The following is a 16685-nucleotide window of genomic DNA, read 5'->3' as shown; positions in this document are numbered from 1 at the left end:
TCTATCCTTCTGTCCCATTTTCTTATACACAAAGAATCAATCCAAGAGGTTGTCCACTCACACAGTCATATTAATCCTTATCTAAATACAGTCAATCTGACTTGCAAAGCCTCACGTTGAGATTCTCCTTTTGCCCCAATCTGCTGCCTTGTTAAACATAAGCATTACGTCTGCTTTGATCGTTTCTCATTGGCAGCTCGCCTCCTAACATTACCATCGGCGGCTGTTGGCCGGTTTTGCTATTTAGACCAGATGTTAAGAAACATGTTGACAGTCCTCCCAGAATCTGACAGGCTTTGTCAACCAATCTGTAAACACATGCTCAGATAAAAGCACACACTTTTGGTCACGTCTATGCGAATATACATCACCACTAACGTTTCTGTACACCTACTGCTGGCTTCTTTAATAATAACATGTATAAAATTGAGCATATTTTATGTAGATTCTTTGATTTGTTTTTCTTTCTACATCTCTAAAACCTTCTTGATTCTCTGTCCATTTTTCCCTGGCAACATGCAAGGCTTCAGCATCCTGTGACTCCAAACAATAAAAATATTAAACTACTTTCTGCATGAAGACTAAATATTGATATGCTCTCTGTCACAGGTGCAGGCGTCCCCCTCTTCCAGCCCATCCTATTGAACAGCGGCTCTCGCATCCAACAGTTGAGTAACGGCTCCCTGCTAATCAAACACGTGCTGGAAGACGACAATGGATTTTACCTGTGTAAGGTCAGCAATGACGTTGGCGCTGACGTCAGCAAGTCTATGTACCTCACTGTCAAAAGTAAGAATCTTTACTTAACTTACATTAAATGCTCTACTCTGCATTTATCCAAATCTTATTCTGAAAAGTCTTGACACTTTTAGTTAGATGGTTTTAATATGAGGCTAAAGTGGAAGTGGTATTATGTGTTTTTCAAGCGGATTGAGAAAATCTCTCAAGTCAAATAATACGTTGACTGCACTATTTTCATCCAGAGTTTACTCATAATACTGCTTAAAAGTACATCATCACAGGGTTTTTTTTTTCTCTCTTTGATAACAACATTGGTCACCACATGAATTATTTTTTTACTAATATTATGAAGTAATTTGTTGTTTGGAAAGGGCTACTAGACTCAGACTATTGTATGAGCCTTTCAGAAATAGTTTTATGTATAAAGAGCTGAACATAGAGTGTTTTGTGCTCATTTATGAGTAGAAGAGTCCAACTAGATGTCCTAGAGATAGAGAGGAAGCACCATATTTCCTCCGCTGGCTTCCACTTGTACTTTGGCAAGATAATAACTTCATTTTACCAATTGAAATTCAGCAAAATAGAATGTGAAAAATGTTCCATAGCTAAGTGTCACCCTGCCCCGTTCATTCCAAAGATAATAATCTTTGTGGAGATCCGCTGCAAGAGCCATATTTGACTAGTAATACCGCCTGGCATGTTATGGATATTCATGTGTCAGTGTAATTAAGGCTCGCAGTGGACGAAGGTTCCGATCCTCCGTGCTGTTTGTGCCTCAGCTGCAGGCGCTTACATAAGCACGAGAGCTCCAACTATCTATCCATAGGTCACTTTCATGACTGCATCAGCCAGTTGCTATGCAGCAAGTAGACCTGTGACTCTGACCCTGTTTCTTCCACTTTTCAACACCCACTGAACAAACACTGGCAGGCATTGAATTTTTCTTAATGCATTACTATTCCACTTTCTCTTCAGTCCATAACTTGATGCATTCAATACCTAATATTCTATGGAGTGATTCTTAGTGTGTTTCTGGTTTTTACCTGAGCTCAATCTAGCAATACAAACAAGAATTAGTGCACATTCAATTGTATTTACTTTTTAAATGCAATTTTTATATTTAGCTTTAATATTATATTGTTAAAATAATCTTACTTGCAATAGATGGTAGCATTTTTAGCACATAGATCTTGTATGCTATTATTTAATTATATAGTATATGTATGTATATATATATGTATGTATGTATATATATATACACACATATACACATAACACGTGTATATACACATTTATATACATACACATATATACACATTATGTACATATATACATATATTTATACACATATACATATATACACATACATATTTAAATAAATAAAAATATGGAGCACTTTTTCTAGCTATTATTTGGTTTTAAAACATTGGATGTTGCATATTTTTCAGGCATTTGCTCTCACTCTGAAGTGCATTCATATTCCAAATCTAATTTAATTTCATATGCAACTAAATAGAAAATTGCCATCGCATCATAGCTATCTCACTGAGCATTTTTCTGCCTCATTGAAACCTGTCAATATGTCAATTAGAGGTTTGCAACGTGCACAGAGGCAGTCTGAATATTTATCTGCTTTCATCGCAAGCTGCGACTGCCTATTTTCTTTCATTTGCACCAATGAGTGAATGATAAAAGTGATAAATGAGGAATTGTGTCACAATCTGCCTTTATTCCATTTTCTGGCACATGTTCAAAGTGGACAAATCCAACAAGAAACATGTTTGTTCGGCACTCACAAATCATTCAAAGCTTTTATTGCCTATGACAAGACTAACAAAGTGGTTTTAATCTTAAATTAATAGGAGTGTGATACATTCCACTCCCTTCCACTATGCATATTAAAGAGTTTGTCATGGCTATAAATGGCACTTCGGTTCTGCAAATAAAATTGCTTTTAATTCATTCAACATGTATTCAATCTGTATGAACATTCACATCTTTATTTCTCTAAAAAATAATAGTAAACACCTTCAGCAACTTCATATTATACATTATAATATCTAAAAATAGCAATGGCAATCAAATGCAATTTCTTGGCCTTTTAGAAAAGTGTATGTATGTCTTCATACATGCAAAGCCGTGGGTATTCAAATGTGTGCGTGAGACCCTTAGCCCGCCCAATGGAATTGTCTGCTGCGTATGAATAATCAAAGCAGTCTCTCTCATCATTAAATCATGGCTGTCCTGGTGAGAGCCTGAGGAGACACATGGAGCGAGGGAGCGAGAGGATCATAGTTAGCGCTGCAGGGGTACATGCTCTCTCACCATCCTCCATCGTGTAGTGTGGCGGAGATGTGTCATGAACACGAGTTGATCTGCTAGCCCACTCAGCTTCACAACACAGCTACTACTCTCACAAGCACTCATGCATTTGCACAAGAAGCGCAAAAAAACTCCAGTGCATGCTCGCCCAAGTATTTATTCAGGAGGTTGTGGACTTTAGACGTGTGTTGATAAAAGGTGGCAAGAGGCAAGTGGCTACCATGGAAATATCCACCTGGATAGATTCAGAAAACATTGTTGATATAAAAGGGGTAAACTTGTTGCCAAGTGAGTCGCTTTCCTTAGCCGACTGTCAGAATCATGCGTTCAGCTTGAGAACAAGATGTATTGTATATTCTCTTCTGAATATTAAAGCTCTCATTGCAGTCCTGGGCTGAAAAGGTTAATGGTTAGATTCCTGGCTGTTATGGCCCATTGTTAAAGTGCCCTTGGGCAAGATAATCACCCCTAACTTTTTTGGTGGCATCCCCTTCCATGGGAATAGCCCAATTGGGGTATGAAATTTTGTGTGAATGGAAATATTAGCTACAGTAAGGCAATTTTAGCATGGTAAAAACATACAGTAAATGAATATGTTATAAAAGTACTCCCTATTTACTTGTTGTTGGCCTCCAAAATGACAGTGAAATTGATATTATACTCACATCCCACTAGTTTAGCATAAAGTTTCGATATAGTTTGGGATCATGTTGCCTGCAAGTCTAAATTAAACGAAAAAAAAACTTTCACATTCACTCTCTGCTCAGAGCTTTCTAGAAGTAATATACATAGTTTGAATCAATTTAACAGCTTCACACTTGTACCTGATCATTATGGCATTATACCCGAAAGACTCTGCTCCAATCTGACTCTTTTTTTAGAAGAGAAAAAGGCGGAATAAAAGAAGGCATGAGGATTTGTAAGGACTTGAAGTAGCTCGGGTGCGAGACATTAACAACAGATATTCATTCTGCTGAATCATACACACACATACATACACACTTGCACACGCATTTGAGAGATGTGTTGATAATGAGTCCGGTGTGTGGTTACGGCACACCGCCAGACAGACTCCACACTCAAACTGAGACCGATGGGAGTTCAGTCAGGAGTCACCACTTTCTTCCTCGTCTCGGCTGCTTCTTCCTAAAAAAAAAAGCTGCACGTTACTCCTCACTGTCATCATCAAAGCCGGTAGAGAGAATTTTTGACAAAGTTCTATGCACACTGTGCTGAACAGAAAGCACATCTTTTTTTCCCTTTACCCATATTTTTTCCCCGAATAAGGATGCCAGTTTCTTTCCTCCCACTCTACCCAAACATCATAATAAATGCATACATGGTTATTAAAGATTGGTTGTAGTACCTATATTTAGTTGCCCTGGATCCCCCCCGGTTGATTGGCCAAGGCATCATCGTTTATAGATAATGCTAAAAAGCTTGAGGGGGTAGTTTGTTTTAGTAATTCACATTCCCTATGTTGCCTTCCCTTTTAGTCCCAGCCATGATCACGTCCTATCCCAACACCACCCTGGCCACACAAGGCGAGGAGAAGAAGATGAGCTGCATAGCACATGGAGAGAAGCCCATCATGGTGCGCTGGGATAAAGAAGAGCGTATCATCAACCCCGAAACCAGCCGATACATAGTCACAGTCAAAGAAGCGGCCGACGAAGTTATTTCAACACTGGTGGTGAGTCAAAGCTTCAAGCCTCTGTTTCATCTTCAAATTTCCAAAATGGAATATATTGGTTGGAAACTCCAAAACAGAGGAAACCCTTACACAAGGATGTAGAAAATATGCAAACATATTCACTCCAATGAACTTTAACTTCTTATAATCTATAGATTATGCCCACTGTACGTGAGGACTCTGGTTTCTTCTCCTGTCATGCCATCAATTCCTTTGGTGAAGATCGAGGAATTATACAACTGACTGTGCAAGGTAAACCCTTCAAAAGTTTTGTTTTTTTAATACGTTCCCTATTTTAGGTAGAAGTTAAACAACTTTTTGCATTACTTCTCTTCTGGAATTATACATAAATATACGTTTCCCCTAGGGAATTATGCATATGCGCAAATATTTACTCCGTCTACCTGCATTTTCTGAGGAGAAATCTCTATATTCTCATTTTTCCTGTAATTCTACGTGACCCCAGAGCCTCCGGACCCTCCTGAGGTTGAGATCCGGGAGGTCAAGGACAGGACCATAGCTCTTCGCTGGACCATGGGCTTTGATGGGAACAGTCCGATTACAGGATATGACATTGAGTGCAAGAACAAGTCAGGTAATCATCTTTTCTTTTTTCCAATCATGACCTTCATGACAAATTAGAAAAAAAATCATTTGGTATTCTGTAGAGAAATAGAAACATTACACCCAGTATTTTTTTTGCAAACTGTTTCCCTAAAGGTTAAAAATAAAGCTCTACAAAATGTGTATTTTCATTTCATTCAGTCCATACCCACAATAAACATTTCTCACAGTCTATCTCTCTTTATTTTTCCTTCTAGCTTCATGGCTATCAGCCCAAGTTACCAAAGATGTGTCACCACAGCTCAACCAGGCCACAATCATTGACCTCCACCCTTCTTCCACTTACAACATCCGCATGGTTGCCAAGAACATTATTGGCAACAGCAACCCGAGCAACGAGCTCACCATCACGACCGATGAAGCCGGTTAGTAAGAGACTCACTCTCTTGTGTCATATTCTACCCACAGGCATCCATTCCCTCAACTTTAGATGCATTTTAGCAAATACTTCGGACGTCTAATGATCATCCAGCGGCGTTAGGTCACTATTATTAAACATCAGCATTCACTTGTTATTATGAAAACATGACCATGCATTAGACTTGCATTTATGACTAATAGTTGAAAATAAGAATTAAAGCGGAGTCTTTTTCCTTTCCTGGCATTAGTCACCTAAATAAATGTTAATTTATTTATACTTTATACTGAAAAAAAATCCCCTTCCAACATATTAAACTGACTTAATAAGCTGAAGCATGAAATTCAAAGTAAATAAAGCATTTGTCATTTAAATAATTAATAGGATGAATGTAGTATTGCTGTTTTTACACTAATTAAGCCGCAAGGTTTCTGGGGAATGGGGAGTATTAGGAATGGCAATATTTTTCAACTCGACAGCACCCTCTAGTGTATTTAAAGTCTGATCTAAATTGATCGTGATGGCTGATGATCGGCCCTATTTAAAAGGAAAGTGCCTCGTAATGTTGACTGATGGAACTTCTTCTGCAGCTCCTGATGGTCCTCCACAAGATGTCACTCTGGAGTCCACCTCCCCTCAAAGCATCAAGGTTTCCTGGAAGGTAAAAATCCCCATTTCTAAGCCATAGAAGAGTGAATTGGGGGCATTTACAGACCTTTTTTTTCTAAAGACAGTTTTTTTCTCATTGGATATCATTCAAAATGCAATAAAAATCTCATGAATGCATCTCATCAAAGCAAGTAACTTCACTAAAATCCGTTGGTTGGAACATCAGTCTTTGCTGATTTTCTTCATCTTAACCAAAGTTATTTTTCAATGTTTTCCGTTCATAATTTGACATGTGGTGAAATACTGATTGATTGTTCCTCATTTTTTGGCAGCCTCCCCACAAGCATTTGCAGAACGGTGTTATCCGAGGCTACCAAGTGGGCTACAGGGAATACAGCCCTGGTGGAAGTCACCAGTTTACCATCATCAGCATGGACACCACAGGAGATACTATGGAGAGCATTGTGCTAGACGACCTAAAGAAGTTCACGCAGTACAGCGTGGTCGTCCAAGCAGCTAACCGTGCAGGCACAGGGCCATCATCGCAGCAGGTTATCACCAAAACCTTGGAAGATGGTAAGCAGATCATACACAGTCTATATTTACAATGCTTACTCTTAAAATAGGGGACTATCTTTTTGGAGTTGTATCCAATGTGTTGATTATGGAAATTATCAGCAAACTTTAAGACTAATGTTCATGTTTCTTGTCAAAGTACCATCTCGGCCTCCTGAAAATGTGTTGGCTGTGGCCAAATCGCCAGAAGTCATCTCCCTTTCCTGGATTCAGCTCCCGAGAGAAGCGCTCAATGGGAATCTGCAGGGATACAGAGTCATCTTCTGGGCAAATCTGCCTGATGGAGGTATCCAAAGAGAAATGCTCACATTATACAATGCTTCATACCAATTTGTTTCCACATAGTTTTCAGTGCAGCATTTTCCCTCCGCTGGATTTTAAGAAATATTGCACTAGAGGGCACTCTTGTATCATTCTACCGAAATACCCTAATATAAAGTCATTTTTAAAATTTAATCCATCCTCAATAACGTAATATTCAAACATGTACATCTATCTTACTTTCTAATGATATAAATTTTTCAAATGTACCAAAGGAGATACACATCACATTGCTAATATTATGTATGAAGTAGTATTTTTGCATATCAATATGCTGATGAATTTTTGCACTTTTGTGTATTAGAACTTGGTGAAATCAGAAATGTAACTACTGGTCAGCCCTCTCTGGAACTGGATGGTTTGGAGAAGTACACTAACTACAGTATTCAGGTGTTGGCCTTCACCAATGCCGGAGATGGTGTACGCAGTGAACAGATCTACGTACGGACAAAAGAAGATGGTAAGCAAGTGTGATGTGCAAAAAGAACACAATTATTTTCTTGTATTGTGCTGATTTGATTGGCAGATGACATTCAGGCAATAAGATCTATTGAAAACACTGCATCTGTTACATTTACATTTTTTTCCTTATACATGTATACTGAATACAGTGTAACATTATCTGTCCAAGAACGATACAATAGTTTCATTTCCGTGTTGCATTTGTTTCAATCCTTCTCAGTTCCGGGTCCACCCGCTGGCGTGAAGGCTGCAGCCTCCAGCAGCTCAGTGGTGTTTGTTTCCTGGTTGCCTCCCCTCAAGCTCAATGGCATTATCAGGAAATACATCGTCTTCTGCTCGAACCTGCATCCGATGGTAATAGTGTTTGTGTTCCTCAGGATTCTGTTTCTTTTTAAAATGGATGAGTGATCTGTGGGGTGACATTTTCAGAATACTTTGGCTCCACAGTGGTACAGTAATCCCTTCTCCCTATCTGTTTTGCAGGTGATGAGCGAGTTTGAGGCCTCTCCCGACGCGTATTTCTACAGGATACCCAATCTGGCTCGGAACAGGCAGTACAGCATCTGGGTGGTGGCCGTGACCGCTGCTGGTCACGGCAACAACAGTGAGAAGATCACAGTGGAGCCTATGGCCAAAGGTACACTTTTGACACTGAAGGATGCTTTCCATCGCAGTTCATGCTCCTCCTGTTTTACATAAATCAGTTTCTCTGCATATGCCATATGTTTTTTGTTTTGTTTTTTAGCTCCAGCTCGAATTTTAACCTTCAATGGTACAGTCACCACCCCTTGGATGAAAGACATTGTCCTCCCATGCAAAGCTGTTGGGGACCCACCACCCACAATTAAGTGGCTCAAGGGAAAGTAAGTCATACTGTGCTCATTGCCATATTTCTTTTCTATCAAAACATCTTGTTGCTAGGCGGAACATTAGGGGAGGAGGACCCAAAGCCTCATATACTTGCGTATTTACAAGATTAACCACCTTTAAAAAAAATAAATACCCAACAGAATTATGAGGCAGAAATAATTCATCAAAGTATGCTATTCAATTTTATTAGTTGACTACTGGAATAGTTATTTTATGACTTTCCATTGTTTAGTACCAATGGGACTCCTACACCCGTCCTGGTGGATGGCCGACGGAGTGTCCACGCCAATGGAAGCTTTATCATCCGCACAGTCAAAGCAGAGGATTCTGCCAACTACAGCTGTGTGGCCAGCAACAACTGGGGCTCAGATGAGATCACGCTTAACCTGCAGGTCCAAGGTAAGCAGTACTTGGGAATATGTAGAAAATATAGATTTATACATATACAATGTTAACTTCACTTTAAACCAATTTATACCAAATAATACATTGTTCATTGACATGTATGCATCTTCAGTGCCTCCTGATCAGCCACGTCTCACAGTAACTAAGACCACTACCACGTCAATCACGTTGTCATGGATACCAGGAGACAATGGCGGGAGCTCCATCAGAGGTGACAAGTAATATGCATATTTATCAACCCCAAAAATATGGAGTACTAGATTAATTATCATGTTTGGAGTATCTAAAAACAATTAGTGTGTCATCAATCACGCTTAAGTGACATTTTCTTCCCTTTTCATTGTTAGGATACATTCTCCAGTACTCGGAGGACAACAGTGAGCAGTGGGGTAGTTTTCCCATCAGCCCCAGCGAGCGTTTGTACCGTCTGGAGAACCTCAAGTGTGGCACCTGGTATAAGTTCACCTTGACGGCCCAGAATGCTGTTGGGCCAGGTCGAATCAGTGAAATAATTGAAGCCAAAACTCATGGGAAAGGTACGATGGAGGTTGAAAAAAAATGCTGAGCCAGCCAAAAAAAAAAGTCCAAGCTGCTTTTTTTTTTACCATCTGTTTCTTCTCCTCAGAACCACAGTTTGCCAAAGAACATGAAATCTTCACTAGCATCAACTCCACTCGAGCGAGACTCAATCTCGTTGGCTGGAACAATGGCGGCTGTCCAATCACGTCCTTCATACTGGAGTACAAAGCTGTGGAATCGGCCACCTGGACCACCGCTCAGCGCACATCGCTGACCAAGAGCTACATCCTGTACGACCTGCAGGAAGCCACGTGGTACGACTTGCAGATGAAGGTCATCAACAGTGCTGGTTCAGCAGAAAAGAAGCTCATCTTTGCCACTCTCAATGCAGATGGAAGTAAGTTGGAAATGTTAGCCTGACTTTGATGACCTGAGATGAAAAAATTATTAACTAATATGCAATTTTTTGGGCTATAAGTGAAAGCAGAAGTTGCACCAGCCAAAGAATACACAACAAAGAGGGAATATACTGGAGTATAAATCACATTTTTGGGATGGCATTTTTTATTGTATTTTATCAGAAACCAAGAACAATCATACTTTAGTATGCTTGGATGGAACAGTTGATCAGACATTAATATTTTGGGGGTTTTTGTCTTAAAAAATTAGGACTATGGTTATTGTTTTATATAAATATAATGACTTAATCACCATATTTAGTACTAATATTGTCGCCTATGCAAAAAAAGACATAATTTGAACTTTGAAGTATGCAAGTAGTACTGTAAAATTCAATAATAAATAGGAATATATTAGGATTACAGTTTTTCAGACCAGTATAGGTCAGACATATATATAATTATACGTTGCACTTGAATATTGGTTGCAGCCAAGCTATGAAAAAAGTGCAACTTTTATTCCAAGGAAATCCATTCTTTTTATAGGATTCAAACCCCTCGAACATGTCTGCCCTTCGTCAAATCACAGTTACTTTTTTTTGCGTCCCACTCAGTCAGTAACTATGCCCACACAACAAGAAAGAAAGAAAGCTTCACTGTCATACTTCCAAGGGCGTAAGAAAGCAGCTCTTCATTTTTAATTGTATACTTGTATTGTGCAACACCAGATTGTGCCATTCACACTGAAAGGACGCTTTTAAGGCGGATAGACAGCAGGCGATAAGAATGCCACTCTACACATTCATTCATTTTAAGGGGATTTAGCTACAGTAGTTCAAACTGCCTGTCAGGAACGCGCACGTGTGTGTGTGTGTGGATGTACTTTTCCCTGTATGTGGGCAAACATCATTTTGTGGGCGAGTCTGTCAGTTTGACTGCTCAGCTGCTGGAATATAAGCAAATATTCAACGTGTGTCTCATGTGAATCCAGGCAACATTTCTTCTCTTAGTCTGTAGTGCATTATGTTATACAAAGTGTGCATGGAAAATATATGACTCTCTTTTTACACGTTTATTATTTTTTTCTTGCATTACTATGAAAAAGTACTTTTTATTTTGTATGTTTTTTTTACACAAGCCAAAAGAAAAATTCTCGGCATGCTGATGTTTTCTGTTCTTCTTTGAATCTCACCAAACCATGTTTTACACATTTAAATCTTCTTTTTTTTTTTTTTTTTTGAAGGTACTATTCCTCCTATGCTGAAATCGGGCGACCCCATCTCAGACAACATGTCAGGCAGTGGAGGTCTAAAAATGGTAGTGACCATCACATCCATCCTTGTAGTAGCCGTGCTGGTCTTCATCATGCTAATGGTGCTGAAGAGGAGGCGCAGGGAGCAGAGACTGAAAAGACTTCGAGGTTAGCCTATCTAGTTTTGGATTTATCTATTTGTTTCAGGAGCAATAATAATGCAGTGCCTTTCTGTGTAGCTATAATTTGTCTGACATTTTCATATTGACGTTTATGCACTACATGCCCAGTATTAGTTCATTTAGAAAAGTAAATAATGTTAAATAACTGTCATCTGTAACGCTCACAAATAGAAATATTGTATGTAGTCATTTAAATGAACCTAAACCATCATTTTTGCATGAAAAGACAACTTGACAGGGACTAACCATCAAATTTGACAGCTTATTTCGCTTTTAACTCGTCTCTTTGTTGACTTCACAGATGCCAAAAGCCTAGCAGAAATGCTAATGAGGTAGGCAGTTCCCATCTTCATCAATGTTTCTGCAATATAAAACATCATGAAAAAAAAACCTAACATCCTTTTTCTCCTGTCACATGCACAGTAAAAATACACGAACGCCAGAAAATGTGAACAAGCAGCAACAGACATTAAGAATGCACATCGACATTCCTCGAGCTCAGCTTCTCATCGAAGAACGAGACACCATGGAGACCATCGGTAAAACCTGGATCAGAACAATGTAAAGCAATTCATTGTTCTCATTTTTTGACTTTCGGATCTTTGATTCCAACTTCCAGATGATCGATCCACGGTGCTATTGACGGAAAACGACTTTGGCGACACAAACAAACAAAAGTCATCCACTGTGACGCACACAGTCCACTACCAGTCTCTCACTCAGGCCACTGGACCCCTGGTAGACGTGTCCGATGCCAGGCCGGGAACCAGTGAGTCGCACCATTGTTAGTACCCATTTTTTCTACTTTATATTTCAATAATACTCTTTTTACCACATTTATTTTTCAACTTATTTATGGGATCAATTTTAATTTAGCTGCCACAGGCGTGACCGGTTTGGTCGCCGGGCGTTTGGTCGCCGGGCGTTTGGTCGTCGGTCTTTTGGTCACCGGTCAAATGTACTTAAATATTAAACTCTCTCTCATGAATATAAGTTTGAGAGCTGGTTTAAACAGTAAACTCTTTGTCACCATTTGACCGGCGACCAAATGTCCGAGCACCCGATACTGTGAGCCACCTACAATTGCTTATTTCATTGCATCTTTATCTTCTAAATCCAAAAAGGAGGGGAAATAACCTTAATGATTTAATGCTAGCAAATGATCTGGTCTTTAAGGTGACTTTCAGAAGTGATGATGTTGAGTCAGCAAGAGTGCTGCAGACTAAGTTAGTGTTTTCTGCTCCATAGAAGCGGAACTGATCAGGAGTAGTGGTCTCTCTGCTTTTCCTTGACACATTCTCACTCGCGTCTCACCGTCCTCTATGAGCTCATTCCTACATCATTATGCTGTCCTTGCAATAAATGTCTCTCAAACACTATGTTAAGCTGTGCTAAATACTACGTTGTGTTGAGTATGGCACAATTACACAGTACTTTGTCCATTGGAACAGTAAAGTCTCACTTTACTAAAGGATTAAACAATAAGCCACTATAAACTACAATTCTGCTTACTACAGCCAATAATTCCACTTAAGTTTTCCTTCAGCGCTTGTGTTACTGCTTCATCAATACAGACACTTGTCCCCTGTTCTAATGGACTGAAATAGAGCAAAGCAAACATGCAAAAATCCTTATTCGTACTTAAACCAAAATACAATGGGGTCGATTTAGGGGGACACAATTGTTACTTTCTCTCAGTGACCAGAACCTTAATAGAAACTTAATCTCTAGAATATTGTTGGAAAAAAACAGTTTGCTCTGCTTTTGATACTAAAAATACTTTTGCAACCCTTTCATGAACAGAAGAATTTTACACCTCAAACTGACAAACTACTTAATATTAGAATAGCAAGTGAAACAAGCCCATTTCTTTAATATTAGTAACTATGACAATTTCCCCCCATTTTTAATGCAATGGTAAATTCAGCACCCCGCTCTTCTCTTTCCAAGATCCCACCGCTAGACGCACTGCCAAAGCTGGTCCCGCCGCCGCACGAAGCCGGTACGCCAGCCAATGGACTCTAAACAGGCCACACCCCACCAGCTCCTCACACACATTGACCACCGACTGGAGACTCCCGACGCCACGAGCTACAGGATCTGTGGACAAGGAGAGTGACAGCTACAGTGTCAGTCCATCACAGGACACAGGTGGACCACCAATATCAAGGATTGACTACAATAGATCTGATTCTTTTTGGTCTTTTTCCTCAACATCTGGTCTTTCTTATCCCCCTCAGATCGAGCACGAAGCAGCATGGTATCAACTGAAAGCGCCTCATCCACATACGAGGAACTCGCCAGAGCATACGAGCACGCCAAGATGGAGGAACAGCTCCGACATGCAAAGTTTACCATCACAGAGTGCTTCATTTCCGATACATCCTCCGAGCAGATGACAGCTGGGACCAACGACTACACCGACAGCATGACCTCCAGCACGCCGTCTGAGTCTGGCATCTGCCGCTTCACTGCCTCGCCACCCAAACCTCAGGATGTCAGCCGTGTTATGAATATGGCTGTTCCAAAGGCGCACAGACCTGGTAAGCCCGCCGTCACATATCCGCGTTTACCAAATTCTATGGATAATTCTTTAGTTTTAGTTTCTTTAGTGTCAGAATGTGTTCCATTTTGAGTATTTTTTTGACATCTTTTATGCTAGGCATTCTCTTCTTGTGGTTATGATAATAATTCAATTAGAGTTCTCCCCATCTCTTCCCCAAAAGAAGATCCATAGTCAAAATTGCAGTAGTGTAGATCAAATGTTATCCAACTCTATGGATTCAGTTCTCCTGAATGTTTGATTGGTAGTGCTCAGGACAAACAGATTATTCTACCAGGTGATCAAGGGAACATTACGACTCTTTGCCCCCATTAAAATATTCAAAACCAGTGCTCATGTGGCTCACTGAAACTCTATCAGTATGAAAGCCTTTTTGGTGCATAGCCCAATGAAGCATCATTTAACAGTTAGCACTGGTGTCAGATAACTAAACTTTAACGCTAAGGTCACTTCAGGGCTGTTCAATGGCTCAAATCCAGCTTTCAGACAAAGTTCAGATTCAAGTTTGCCTCTGTAGGGATGGTTAAAATATGTTTAGAATTTCCGTGTGGAAAAGAACACTTGTCAGAAATGTTCTTCTGTGAATTCTCATCTCATTTGGCTTTTCAGTTGAGCTCAGTTTCTATTAAAATTCCTTCTGTTGCACTTTGCTCATAAAGTTTAATCTCAAAAGCTATTGTCTACACATTAAAAGGCTGTGAAATTGTGCGTGGGTTGGCCCAGTGACACAAATCAAGGACTTAAAGAGCAGCAGCAGATTAACAGCTTGTTATATACTATTTCACATCTCATCACTTAGCAATTTGCCGGTTGGTGAACATTCCTACTATTTTTTTTTTTAAGTGGGAAAAAAGATTGACTTATGCTTGATTTTCTGTCCCAACTGTTAGTCTGTTGTAAATATTCAAAAGTTAAATATGACATTTTGAAATGTACTACTTCTTCTAAAGACCAGTACGACTATTTACTAAAGTACTTTATATTATATGACTTGGCATAGTTTCATGTAGTCTCAAAATATATTGGTATATTATAGCTCACGTCAAACTGAAACAAGTTTCTATTGAAGTCTCCCCTCACTAATTGACCTCGTTCCTTACCCGAGGTGCTCTTTGAACACTTTCCTCATCTTCCTAAATAACAAGCTAAGCATTTTTTATGATGCAAACTTAACAACCTCTAAAGTCTCACAGGATTTGGGGTGGAATGGTCCAGAAAAGGTACGATTTTCTTGCAGATGACCAATTAAATTGATGTGAAAATAGCCAAACTGCAAAGTTTTTTGGACTATATTTAATATGACAATTTCCAGAAAACGTTGGCATAAAAACCAAAGCCAGAACCGAAGCTCTACCTGATGTTTTTGAGTGATTGATTCATTCACCTACACTTGTCTTTATTGTCCTTTAGGCGGAGAGCTGGTGCACTTGCCGCCTTACCTCCGCGTGGACTTCCTTTTGAACCGCGGCGTACCCCGCGGCGGTTCCGCCGGTCCCACGGGAGAATCCAGAGGAGGAGCCGTGGGCCAAGCCTGCCTGGAACCCCAGAGGAGCCGTACCCTGAAGAGGCCCCCTCCGATGGAACCCACCCCCATGGAAGTGCCCTCGCCAAGGGAGGTGCAGCAGTGGCAACCCGGAACGGCGTCCACCCTCCCGCACAGGGATGCCCGGGAACGGGGAGAGGCTCGGGGTGAGGTCCGAGCGGAAGTTCCCCCGGCCGGAGACCTGGCCCAAGCACAGGCTGCTAAGCTCAGCACCTCCCAGGAGTCCCTACTGGACTCCCGAGGACACCTGAAACCAAGCAACAACCCTTATGCCAAGTCGTACACACTGGTATAACACTTGGATGAATGACTCTGCAGCCGCACTGTTGGACGACGGCCACACAAAGGATGGTTTTCCACAACACACTTTGTTGTATATAGAACCGTTTCTGACATGCGTCTGATGGTGATGCTTTTCTTTCTTTTTTTTTCTTTTTTCTTTGAGCCTTTTATCTTTTTCAATCATTTTTTCCCCCTTTGCGCCCTTGTGTGTCGCTTGGACACGTTTCATTCTCTCACACCAATTTTGGGATCTCACTGCTTTTATTTTCTACTCGACTATTCTTTTATTCGAAAGTGACGACACACGGGGATTGCCAAAATGATTTATTTTAAAATTGAGAAAGAGGTAAAAATGCTATTGAATTTATATTGAGGACAGTTAGAGTCATTATTATTACTATTATTAAATATATATAGATAGATAAAAAAGAACAGAAAAAATATTGTTATGGAGGAAGATCGTAGAGCTTTCTGGGAGGGGGGGGCAATGCTTTCATAATTTATTTTTCATCGTCAAACTAAGTTTGGTGATTGGCTGACTGAGGAGTGTTTAAGTACTCTGAAGAGCCTTTTGAGAAGAGGAACGCCATTGTCCATCAATCGTAGTGTTTATCAACCTTTCTTGGCGGGTGCATGGCGTGGAATCACATGAAAGGTCTTTTTTTGGGAGGGGGCGGGGGTCACTATAAAAAAAAAAAAAATACAATGTGAATATATATAAAGAGATCACTTTTATTTGTGGATTTTATGGGGAAAATGATTTGGTTAATAAAGTCCTTAGTCATGTTTGCACACACCTGTTTTTGCAGTCTTTTGGTTTACACCCAACATGACTGTTTTTAAAAATTATATTATTATTGACATTTAATTTTACTCTTATAATAGAGAAAGATAAGTGAAATAGATTTGAATTTGAAAACAAGGATACTTCACAAAGTAGAAAAATGGTAAATTGCTAGTATATC

General features: G+C 39.9%; 1 protein-coding gene across 3 annotated transcripts in view; it reads left to right on the top strand.

Annotated features, from left to right (window-relative positions):
- The window catches only part of dscamb (Down syndrome cell adhesion molecule b), a 73947-nt gene extending 57431 nt beyond the window's left edge, over positions 1-16516 (top strand). For 2 of the 3 annotated variants that reach the window (XM_077722256.1, XM_077722254.1), the window contains exons 11-33: positions 610-789; positions 4560-4756; positions 4912-5008; positions 5223-5351; positions 5578-5745; positions 6329-6399; positions 6680-6923; positions 7063-7209; positions 7549-7704; positions 7927-8066; positions 8190-8343; positions 8452-8569; positions 8809-8975; positions 9094-9192; positions 9329-9517; positions 9607-9897; positions 11142-11318; positions 11634-11664; positions 11756-11871; positions 11952-12116; positions 13283-13483; positions 13573-13875; positions 15306-16516. In XM_077722256.1, the coding sequence (XP_077578382.1) occupies positions 610-789; positions 4560-4756; positions 4912-5008; positions 5223-5351; positions 5578-5745; positions 6329-6399; positions 6680-6923; positions 7063-7209; positions 7549-7704; positions 7927-8066; positions 8190-8343; positions 8452-8569; positions 8809-8975; positions 9094-9192; positions 9329-9517; positions 9607-9897; positions 11142-11318; positions 11634-11664; positions 11756-11871; positions 11952-12116; positions 13283-13483; positions 13573-13875; positions 15306-15733 (3968 nt within the window). In that variant the 3' untranslated portion in view covers positions 15734-16516. The remainder of the gene's footprint in view (positions 1-609; positions 790-4559; positions 4757-4911; positions 5009-5222; positions 5352-5577; positions 5746-6328; positions 6400-6679; positions 6924-7062; positions 7210-7548; positions 7705-7926; positions 8067-8189; positions 8344-8451; positions 8570-8808; positions 8976-9093; positions 9193-9328; positions 9518-9606; positions 9898-11141; positions 11319-11633; positions 11665-11755; positions 11872-11951; positions 12117-13282; positions 13484-13572; positions 13876-15305) is intronic. The other variant, XM_077722255.1, reaches the window with a different exon arrangement.
- Positions 16517-16685: the final 169 nt, after the last annotated feature.

Source organism: Stigmatopora nigra, chromosome 8, assembly GCF_051989575.1.
Source record: "Stigmatopora nigra isolate UIUO_SnigA chromosome 8, RoL_Snig_1.1, whole genome shotgun sequence".
Lineage (NCBI taxonomy): Eukaryota > Metazoa > Chordata > Actinopteri > Syngnathiformes > Syngnathidae > Stigmatopora > Stigmatopora nigra.
The sequence above is the reverse complement of the archived record's forward strand: the minus strand, read 5'-3'. Positions and strand labels throughout refer to the sequence as shown.